A 10,876-nucleotide genomic window follows, 5' to 3' on the forward strand; every position below is an offset into this window, starting at 1 on the left:
TTATTTAAATTAATTTAGAGTTTAGGGAATTAATTACATAATTAAACTAATTATAAAGAATCATTTATTAGTAATTAATCAATTAATTAAATTAGTAAATTTAGGTTTTTTAATTTTAAATTAATTAAGGTTTTATAAATTAATTAAATAATTTAACTAATCAAATGAAAAAATGTTTTAGTTAATAAGCAATTAATTAAATTGGTAATATTATTCAATTTAATAAATATTTAAAGCAAATAAGGTGCCAATGAGTTAATTAAAAATATTATTTAATTAAGGTTTAGTAATGTGTTATAATTAAGTAATTAGCAATTAATTAAATTAGTAAATTAATATAATATCTTATTTATTTAAATTAATTTAGGGTTTAGGAAATTAATTACATAATTAAAGTAATTGTAAAGAATCATGTGTTAGTAATTAATCAATTAATTAAATTAGTGAATTTAGGGTTTTTAAACCATTTAAATTAATTAAGGGCTTTATTAAATTAATTACAGAATTTTACTAATCAAATGAAAAAAGGTTTTAGTTAACAAGCAATTAATTAAATTATTAATATTGTTTAATTTAGGAAAATTTAAATTAATTAAGCTGTGAGTTACTAAAAAATATTATTTGATTAGGGTTTAGTAATGTGTTATAATTAAGCAATTAATTAAATTAGGAATTTAATATATATCTTATTTATTTAAATTAATTTAGCATTTATGGAATTAATTACAAAATTAACTAATTATAAAGAATCATGTATTAGTAATTAATCAATTAATTAAATTAACAAATTTTTGGTAAATTTTAAAATTATTTAAATTCATTAAGGTTTAAGGTAAATGAATTAAATAATATTATATTCTTTTAAATTCATTTAAATTAAGGTTTTAATAAAATAATATGTTGATAACATTTAAAATTCTTATAATTCTAGAATTTAAGTTAGTTCTTATTTTCGATTAACATCTACTAATGAACAACATCATATGTTTGTTGTAATATTTTCTCTTAATGAAATGACAAAAGAGTTGAATGTATTTCTGAATCGATTCAAGTAGATTTCTAGCCACAAAATTTATGAATGGCATAGATAAATTTATTTCATTTATATTCAGTCAACAAAAATATGTGACTGAGAATAACATAAGATGTCTTGACTGATCCTTACTCTTAGCACTCATTTTCATTTTAAAGAATATGTGCTAAAACAAAAACACTACCTTAAGTGATCAAAAAGAAAATTTACACACGCTAATATTGCCTATAAATAAAAATAATAAATCTCTCGAGTCATAATGAGAATACAACTAAGGTCGTTCTTGATGTAGTAAGAGTGCAAGAGATGATAAAAAGATGTGAAATATTGGCTAGAAATATCTAATACGATATAACTATTTTATATAACATTCAAATACTTTCTTGAAAACCTTTGGGACACTTTCTTGACAGCCTCCTATTATTTTAGTAACTTCAAAAGACATTCCCATTAAATCCAAATAGTTCCAAGTCTAATACTAATACGTAGCATGAAACTGATTACACAACATTCTTGGTGACTTTCATCGACTTGCAAGATAGCCTAAGTCCTAATCAAGGGCTATGATATAACTTAGTGGCTCCACGAACTCAACTTCTCCCAACCCTAAAAGAATAGGGAAGAAAAACGAAAAAACAAACTTCAACACATAGGTAATTTGTCCCAGGGAAAAATCAACAAGATAGGATAGAGGAACCCACCGGCAACTCTATCGGCCTCTTCCTCAGTCATGCGAGCTTTAAACAGATCCGGAGTATGATATATATAAATAGAACGAATTCCAGACTGCTCACTGTTGCAGAAAGCACGGCATTTCAATATAATATATAATTCAATCTATCATTTAAATAAAGTCAAGCCAAAGAAACACTTCTGCATACCAATTAAGCACATCTAGCAACAAAGCTACCTGATCATCCTTTGCTTTCTCACCTGACAAGCATACCTTGTACCACTGCCATTCCATAATGTACAGCAATGAGGCTACTGTCAACAATATGCTCTTTGAAAACATGAGAAATGAACGTGGATGATGCGACGATCCACATTATGCATAAATGGTATAATCTCAACAAACTACGTCTTAATAAATATAACCAATAAGAACCTATTAAAAGTTCCAGATGAAACTCATATATCATTCGATTAAAGCTTTGATATGCATTCTTTTACTACTTGAAGAATGAATCTTTTCACAAATAGTTTACTGATGCAAAGAATTTCTCACAAACAGTGAATAATATTTGACAACCCAATCCTAAATAGTGAAAGCCAATTTTCCATTGCCACGTTGAGAGAACTGCAGGAAGAGGTGGGGAGGAGCATAATCACTTTTAAGAGTAGAAATAAGAAGGCAACTCGACATCACTACTTACACCTCACAATTTAAAAGCAACAAAAAAGATATAACAAACCCTTTTCCCAAACTCATCAAAACCATAATAACCCTCATAAGTGTCACTGGAACCACTGTAATCTCTGCTCCATTCATCCTCTGTAAATGCAATTATTAAAAAAAAGCACAAAGGAGAGAACCATCAATCAATGATAAAACAACATAAACTTAAGTTCCAAAAATGTAAGAGGTAGAACTACCAAAAACCACAAACACATAAGCAACAGAGAAAGGAAAACAAAAAAATCCATAGTCTTATAACATGAGTGTAAAGTGATACCTGAGAAGTCTTCTTCTTCGGAATCCTCTATTTTAGCCTCCTGCTCCAAATCTGTTTGCAGTGAGTGAAAGAGTAAGACTTCAAAATCAAAATCATAAGCCTCTAAAGAGTTATACCCAATTACTCAATCAACTCTAACACTTCCCACTTTAACAGCCCTTAGAAACACAATATCCACCTAATCTTACAATGAAAATATTAAAAATTAGTTCATTATCAAAAAAGAAAAGTGGCTTTACACTGCAGACCGTGATTTCACTGTGGCATCTAAAGCTAATAAATCATGGTCTGAAGACAAAAAAAAAATTTGGCTACTTAAGTGAGCAGAATGAAGAAAACAAATTCATCAAGCCAAACCTGTAAGTTTGGGATTAAGGCTTAATTGAGCAATTGAGCAGACCAATGACTAACAAATGCTGAGCTACAGGAACTTCCACATCTTATGAACACCGCAAGCAAAAGTGCACATATACCAGTAAATAATATAGCTTCCAACCCTAAGATTATTTGCACCTCAACTGCAACGTGTGACAATAATGTTTACTAGGGAGACGTCAAATATCCATCACTGTAACTTTTTTTTCAAACCAGCCTCTTGGTCATTATCATTGAATTTTTAAAAGCCAACTTGATTACTTTTCTTTTCTCTCATTTCTTATTGTCAATGCATATCCCTCACATGCACACACCAACATTTCCTCCCCCCCTCCCATTAACATACACAAATTACCAAAGGATTCTAACACATGAGCAATGAAACATTTCAATACCATACCTAATAGAATGCAAGATTAATACCACATATCCAAGTAATTCAACGTCACGTGAGGCATACCTTCATTATACCTCCATTTCTCTTTGTTTTGTCTCCGCTCCGAGAGTATGCTGCCTGCCACAAGCATAATATAGATCTCATGTTTTTGACAAAGAGCATACAAGATAAACAGAAGGGCAAAACAACTGTAGATAAAGCATACCTAGGCTACGCTTTTGTTTCTTCGATTTTGGTCTAGCCTCAAAAATTCCAGACTTGGTTCGTTTTGCAGACTGCACATTGTCACTCATTGGAACCAATCCAACATACGCAACTTCTTCCAATGCTAAAAGCAAAACAGAAAAGAAAAGAAAAAGGGGGGGGGTGGTCAACTTTAATGCAGAGGTTCTTTTTCCTAGGGGAAAACTGAAAAGAGAGAGCAAACTGAGGGAACTAACCACGGACTTTTTGAGCCTCTGCATAAGTCATATAAGCTTCAAACATACGGATACTACGGTGTCGATAAATAGAATGGAGTTCAGACTTATCACTGTTGAAGAAAACATACAATTGTATCATTCATCTAATAGCAAAAAATTCATCCATAATCATAAAAGGGGTAAACTCCACTTACACCTCTTTTGATTTCAACTTTTTCCACATGCACCCTGCAATTTGATTTTTCTCAATCAGTGCCCTGTTATTAAGTTATTGCTCCCACAAGGGATTATCTTGTTAATTTCACTTGATAAAATCACCAAAATACCCTCAATTCAAACTTATCCTCTTACAAGTAGTTTTGTAATTTTACGAGGGAAATTAATGATGTAACCCCTTTGAAAATAAAACTTATCCACATTGTGCTAATTGATAAAAAAAATCACAAAGTATTATATGGAAAAAAGTTAAAACCACAGAGACTATACGTGGAGTTTACCCATCATGAAACTAGAGTCAAGTGAAAGAAAGAATTGCACTTACCATTTAAGCGCGTCTAGCAGCAGAGCTACCTGCTCATCACGGTAATGCATCTCTGCGAACCTTACCTTGTACCACTGTGGTAGCATAAAGTGGAGCAATGAAGTACAAGAACCAGTTTCAAAAGAGCAGAACAAACTCCTTACACTTGAAAACTGAAAGCAACAAAAAGAATCATATAAAACATACCCTTTTTCTATTCCTATATAGAGAAAGATTAGTCCCATAACTGTTTGAGGAACTACCATAGTCCCGGCTGATAATATCTTCTGTTAAAGCATAAAACAATATCAATGTAAAAAAAAAAGATTAATAAAAATCAATACACACATTAAGTTCCAAAATAGTTAAGACGTGCAGCAATAAATAAGTAAAGAACGGGCAAAATCAAATAGAAAACCTAACCAAAAAAATACTGCCTCCTAGTCTGTTACATTTTTTAGTCCATCTCGTTCTTTCCTTACTAAATAGCCATAAAGAAAAGAGGATTATATAATTTAAGGAACACCTTTGTTTTTTACATCTTCTCCTTCACCGATTTTCTCTTCCGGTTGCATCATCAAGGTGGACTCCAGCTCAACTGCATTTCATATGTCAAAGAAATTTAAAGTAATTGAACAAACTAAGGCAACAAAACAAAAAAGAAATGAAATGAAATTATATGACAGTCGGAAGGCTTTCATTGTTGGGGTTTCAGGTCCAAAATAGTTAAGACAGGCAGTGATAAATAATTAAAAAAAGGGTAAAATCAAATAGACATCCAGACCAAAAAAAATACTGCCTCTTAGTCTGTTACATTTTTTAGTCCATCTTATTCTTTCCTTACTAAATAGCCAAAAAGAAAAAAGGAATATATAATTTAAGGAATACCTTTGTTTTTTACATCTTTCTCCTTCACTGAGTTTATCTTCACATTGCATCATCAAGGTAGACTCTGGCTCAACTGCATTTCACATGTCAAAGAAATCTTAAGAAATTGAACAAACTAAGACAACAAAACAAAACAAAAATGAAATGAAATTATATGACAATTTGAAGGATTTTATTTTTGGGGTTTCAGTTCCAAAATAGTTTAAGACAAGCAGTGATAAATAAGTAAAATCGAATAGAAATCCTAACCAAAAAAATACTGCCTCGTAGTCCATTACAATTTTTAGTCCATCTTATTCTTTCCTTACTAAATAGTCAAAAAGAAAAGATGATTATATCATTTAAGGAATACCTTTGCTTTTTACATCTTCTTCACCGATTTTCTCTTCAGGTTGCATCATCAAGGTGGACTCTGGCTCAATTGCATTTCATATGACAAAGAAATTTCAATTAATTGAACAAACTAGGGCAACAAAATAAAAAACAAAACAAAAAGGAAATAAAACGAAATAATGTGACAGTTGGAAGTTTTTATTTTTGGGGTTTCACTTCCAAAAGGCTCCCTAAACCAGACGATTTGAAATTAACACACATTAAGTTCCAAATAGTTAACACAGGCAGTGATTAATACGTTAAAAAAAAAAAGAAAAGGGTAAAATCAAATAGAAATCCAAGCCAAAGAAATAATGCTTCCCACTCCATTCCATTTTTTTAATCAGTCCATCTTATCCTTACCAAATAGAAAAAGGAAAAGATGATGATTATATAATTAGAAGAATACCCTTTTTATATTCCCCTTTCCTGATTTTCTCTTCAGGCTGCATCATCAAGGTGGACTCTAACTCAACTGCATTTCATATGTCAAAGAAATTTCAATTAATTGAAAAAATTAAGGCAACAAAAGACAAAAAAAAAGAAATTATATGACGATTCGAAGTTTTGGATTTTTGGGTTTCGGTTCCGAACCGGAACAGCTATCTAAACCAGATGATTTGAGAAGAAATTTACTTGGAAGCCCCCCTGGCCGCTAGCACTAGCCACCATTAAATTATATGTATGCAATGCGATCCCAAAATCAACAAAATTAAAAAAAAAAATTTCCACACAGCAGACCCAGAATCAGATAATAATAAGTTAAAAAGTTCAAAAGAACTAAGCACAACTTCGAAAACCATAGGAAAGGCTGAGGATCAAAACCTGACAACGAGAAGGAGAAGGAGCTCTTCACACGGAAATGAAGTCTTGCTACAGCGGTTGCTTTGCTTCGCTACCGCCGCGAAAACAGCTGTAGACGAGAGATTAATAGATGTTTGGTTTGCGAATCCCACCAGAAGTAGCAATGGGCCCAGTTTGATCTCTCTTGCTTTTCTGAATGTTTCCATTTTTTGGATATTTTTCCATTTTAAAAGGAAAACACATAATTATACCTTTTTATATTTCAAAAATAATAATTATTGTTCAACGTTTTGTATATATTCCTATTTTAGTTATATGTTCATTTTTAATCAATTATAATTTTACTTTTCACATTTTTGCATAATAAAAATAAATTATAAAAAATAACTATTGAAATCTTAAATTTTAACTATTGAGGTGTCCTTCCACAAATACAAATAATTCAAATGATTATTATTATACTATATTAAAATATAAATACATTCTTTGAATACACTTCTTGTTAATAAAGTAAAGATATAATATTTGAAAAAATCTTTAAATTATTTTAAAAAATTAAATAAAATTTTTTTATTATATTCTATCAAGTCCATGTAAAGCTAAGCTTTGGTAGGCTAAAGCTGCTTGATCAATCAGTTTCAACGGTCTTCAACAGGGACGGCTCAATAACTCATAAACTTAAAATAAAATATTTAAATAAGACCTTTTTATTAAAATTAAGGAAATTTTTTTTTTTAAGTTTTGAATAACCAAATTCATATATTTGATATAATATATTCAAATATTTATTATGAAATATCAAAATATTTAACTATTATAATAATTTTTATATTTTTTAAATGGTTAATATAAAATCAACAATCAAAATTCCTAATTCAAATAAATTAAGTATCACATAAAATAAAGATAATATAATAATATAATAGAAACTCTAAATTAAAATAAAAAAATCTGTAAAACTAGAACAATAGTAACTAAATATTGAATGCTTATTATAAATCGTAAATGAGGTTCACAACTTTATAATAATAATAACATAACAAACTTCTTTCGTATTTTTTAGAGGAAATATGAAGTTAAAAGAAAAAAGAGCAAATGACGGAAGAAAAATTCAAGAATAGATATTATAAATTGAAAAAAAAAAATAAAAANAAGATAATATAATAATATAATAGAAACTCTAAATTAAAATAAAAAAATCTGTAAAACTAGAACAATAGTAACTAAATATTGAATGCTTATTATAAATCGTAAATGAGGTTCACAACTTTATAATAATAATAACATAACAAACTTCTTTCGTATTTTTTAGAGGAAATATGAAGTTAAAAGAAGAAAAGAGCAAATGATAGAAGAAAATTCAAGAGTGGATATTATAAATTGAAAAAAATAATTAAAAAGTCATAAAAATTTGAGATTTATTAGACACATAATTAAAGAAGTGAGAAAATATGTCATTTTATTAATTATTTTTTACTTTCATATATTTTTAATAGAAAATAAGATAACTAGTTCAAAATTGATAAGGATGTGGAAGTGTGAGAAAATAAATATTTATTAGACATGGGATAATACATAAATATTTTAGTAATTATCTTAATTTTTATATATTTTAAATATAATTAGTTATATTATTATTATAAAATATGAGACTTTTTCAAATTTAAGACCTAAAGCCCTTGCTTGGCTGGCCTTACCCAAAAGCTGACCTTGGTTTTTGATCAAATATTCGGTGTCAATTTTGATGTCAATTAACCGTCATGGTTTGACCAATTAATCAATTTGATCATCAATAAGGAACCCTTCTCATTAATACCAATCAAATAACTAATCCTACTTTTTTAATTATATTTATATACATATACAGACGTTATCCAAAATTCAACTAAAATATTTCATATCTTGGTCTTATATTATATGTCCAAGGCACCTAGAATAAGCAAGATTGTTGTTAACATCATGATTAAGGTTTTATTTTTTCAAGTGCTAGCTAGTTGAAAATTTCAAATTCTAGTTGCAAAGATGGGGAAAAATATCCAAAATTCAAAAGCAATAGCTATTCTTCCTAGTTAATCCCTTAATGGATGTGGATTCTTTTAAGTATTATTGAAGGGAGATGGCCTTCTTCTGAAAACAGTCACAAGTATAGAATAAAGTTGAAGTGACTGCAATTCTAAGGTTTCTTTATATTAGCTTAACAATGTGAATAAATAAACTCAAGAGAATAAATAGAAAAGAAGAAGAATGAGACTCGAATTTGCAAATAGATAAGCAAGGAAGGAAGAGTCAAATGCACCGTACCAAGAAGAAATGAATAAGAAAAGTAAAACACAATGTTTTGCTGTTTACTAGTCTTGCCACAAGTTACTGTTAAAGATTTACTTTTACTCATTTCTTTTAAATATTAGTTAGTTAGTTAGTTAACATAAATTAATTAATTATTTTTCCTTCTTCATTCCCTAATTAGTTATAGTGTTGTATATAAACTCATTGTACCCTGATTTTTCCTTAATGAGAAATGCCTTTGACATTCTCCCATACTGTTTGACTCTCTGCGTCGCCTGCCTCAACATTTTTATCATGGTATCAAAGCAGGTTGAGGGTTTCTAAAGGGATTAATCACAACTAGCTCACAAAGGTTGCTGTATTTTTTGTTTCCTTCCTCCTTTGTTTCATTTGTAAGTTTCTCTTGTGATTTATTTTTCGCTTTTTGTTTAGCAAATTCTATTTGGCATTAAATCAAACAGTATTAAGATCATTCACTATTGGATCTAGAACTTGATGGTTGAGTCTACAAAGTCAACTGAGTTAAGGCCTTAAGCTTCAACAACTGTTGTTGCAAGGTAGCAAATATCCCCAACTTCAGATCCTCAATCATCCTACTATTTGTATCATACAGACTAACCTAGTTCAGTGGTAATTAATTCTAAATTGACCACAAACAACTACATAGCCTGAAGCATATCATTCTTTTTAGCTCTGTTAATTAAAAACAAATTTCGATTTGTTAATGGTCCACTACCAAAACCAACTATAATAGATCCTCTATATCAACCTTGGACACAATGCAACAACCTTATAGTGGCTTGGCTCTTAGATTCACTCACTCAACCAATTGCATCAACAGTGTTTTATATGGAATCAACTGTTGATATATGGAGCACTTTAAAACAAAACTTTGCATAGCCCGATGACATAAGAGTGTGCAATTTACAGTACACACTAAGGAACATCACACAAGGAACCAGATCAGTAGACTCTTATTTCATTGAGTTGAAAGGAAAATGGGAAGAACTAAAGAATTTCATACCACTCCCACACTGTGAACGTGGAAGATGCAATGTTGACTATTTTAAGAGGTACATAAACCAATATCAGAAAGATATGGTCTTCAGATTTTGAAATGGGTTGAATGAGTCATTTTTAAGGGTTAGGTCACAGATAATACTTATGGATCCAATCCCAACATTGGATAAGGTATATGGCTTGGTGCTTAGGGACAAAGCTTAGAGAAACCTTATGTTTCAATCACAACCAGTGCTGGAATCTAGTGTTATGTTCATTTCAGTAGATGGAAAGAAGAAAGTGAGAAAAGATGTGATCTGCACCCATTGTGGAAAAAGAGGTCATGTGAAAGAAAAATGCCACAAGATTATGGGACTCCCGAAAGAATTTAAGTTCACTAAAAGGAAGAATAATTTCAGGAAAGGAAAAGCAATAGCCAATAACGTGTTAGCTGGAGGAGATAACCATGTTGCAAAGCATCAATCTGATCAGGAAGATGAGGCAACTGGAGCTGGATCAATGTCCCAATTATCTATTGTCAAACCCTGTTCTATAAAATAATTATGACGTCATTTACATGCTCAATAGAATGTTTGCATGTTTAGGAAGTTCGAGGAATCGTTAAAAGACGATATTGCCCCTAATGGTACCATTAAGTCGATTAAGTCTCGAACTAGTTTAAATAGGAATTTTGAGGTGATATTAAGAGTTTCACAGTTCAGGGATGACTCAAAATGGTAATTCGGAGTTCGAGGATCAATTTGGAGTCAAACCGAAATTTTCACTATCTAGGGGCAAAATGGTCATTTGCCACCTGAGGACAAAATGAAAATTTTTAGAAAAGATTTTTTTTGGCCCCATTTAACTTATTGGAGTATGATTTGAGTATTGGAGTATAATCTGAGGGTTTGGCAGTAAAAAAGTTTAATTCCGGTGATTTTTGGAATGTAGGGGCAAAATTATAATTTTTCCACCCACGGATAAAATTTGAGATTTTGAGAGAATTTAGATCACATTTGACAAATTGGAGAATGGTATGAGTATAAGGGATGAAAAATATGTCGATGGGCAATTTTTCAGTTTTTGGGGTAAAAATGTAATTTT

General features: G+C 30.1%; 1 protein-coding gene and 1 long non-coding RNA gene across 6 annotated transcripts in view; one reads left to right on the forward strand and one right to left on the reverse strand.

Moving 5' to 3' along the window:
• Positions 1–10,876, forward strand: part of LOC108663821 — a 54,469-nt gene that overhangs the window by 13,592 nt on the left and 30,001 nt on the right. The window lies entirely within an intron of this gene.
• Positions 1,341–6,703, reverse strand: LOC18587107. Of its 5 annotated transcripts, XR_001929929.1 has the most exons (16): positions 6,509–6,703; positions 6,093–6,158; positions 5,664–5,723; positions 5,312–5,384; positions 4,950–5,021; positions 4,631–4,710; positions 4,445–4,518; positions 3,922–4,013; positions 3,687–3,809; positions 3,545–3,598; positions 2,710–2,760; positions 2,487–2,528; positions 2,262–2,333; positions 1,915–1,988; positions 1,735–1,826; positions 1,341–1,639 (listed from the first exon to the last, which is right to left on the reverse strand). XR_001929929.1 is itself a non-coding variant. In XM_018129548.1 (15 exons), exons 5-15 carry the CDS (start codon positions 4,999–5,001, stop codon positions 1,584–1,586), a joined length of 828 nt encoding a protein of 275 aa, XP_017985037.1. In that variant the 5' UTR covers positions 5,002–5,021; positions 5,312–5,384; positions 5,664–5,723; positions 6,093–6,158; positions 6,509–6,703; the 3' UTR covers positions 1,341–1,583. The 5 variants fall into 5 exon arrangements, 4 of the variants coding, with proteins under 4 accessions (XP_017985037.1, XP_017985040.1, XP_017985039.1 ...); XM_018129548.1 differs by lacking the exon at positions 2,262–2,333 and having other exon boundaries at positions 2,449–2,528; XM_018129551.1 differs by lacking the exons at positions 2,262–2,333; positions 4,950–5,021; positions 5,664–5,723; positions 6,093–6,158; positions 6,509–6,703 and adding an exon at positions 4,098–4,131 and having other exon boundaries at positions 2,449–2,528; positions 5,312–5,328.

This window comes from Theobroma cacao, chromosome 10, assembly GCF_000208745.1.
Source record: "Theobroma cacao cultivar B97-61/B2 chromosome 10, Criollo_cocoa_genome_V2, whole genome shotgun sequence".
In the NCBI taxonomy this organism is placed as follows: Eukaryota; Viridiplantae; Streptophyta; class Magnoliopsida; order Malvales; family Malvaceae; genus Theobroma; species Theobroma cacao.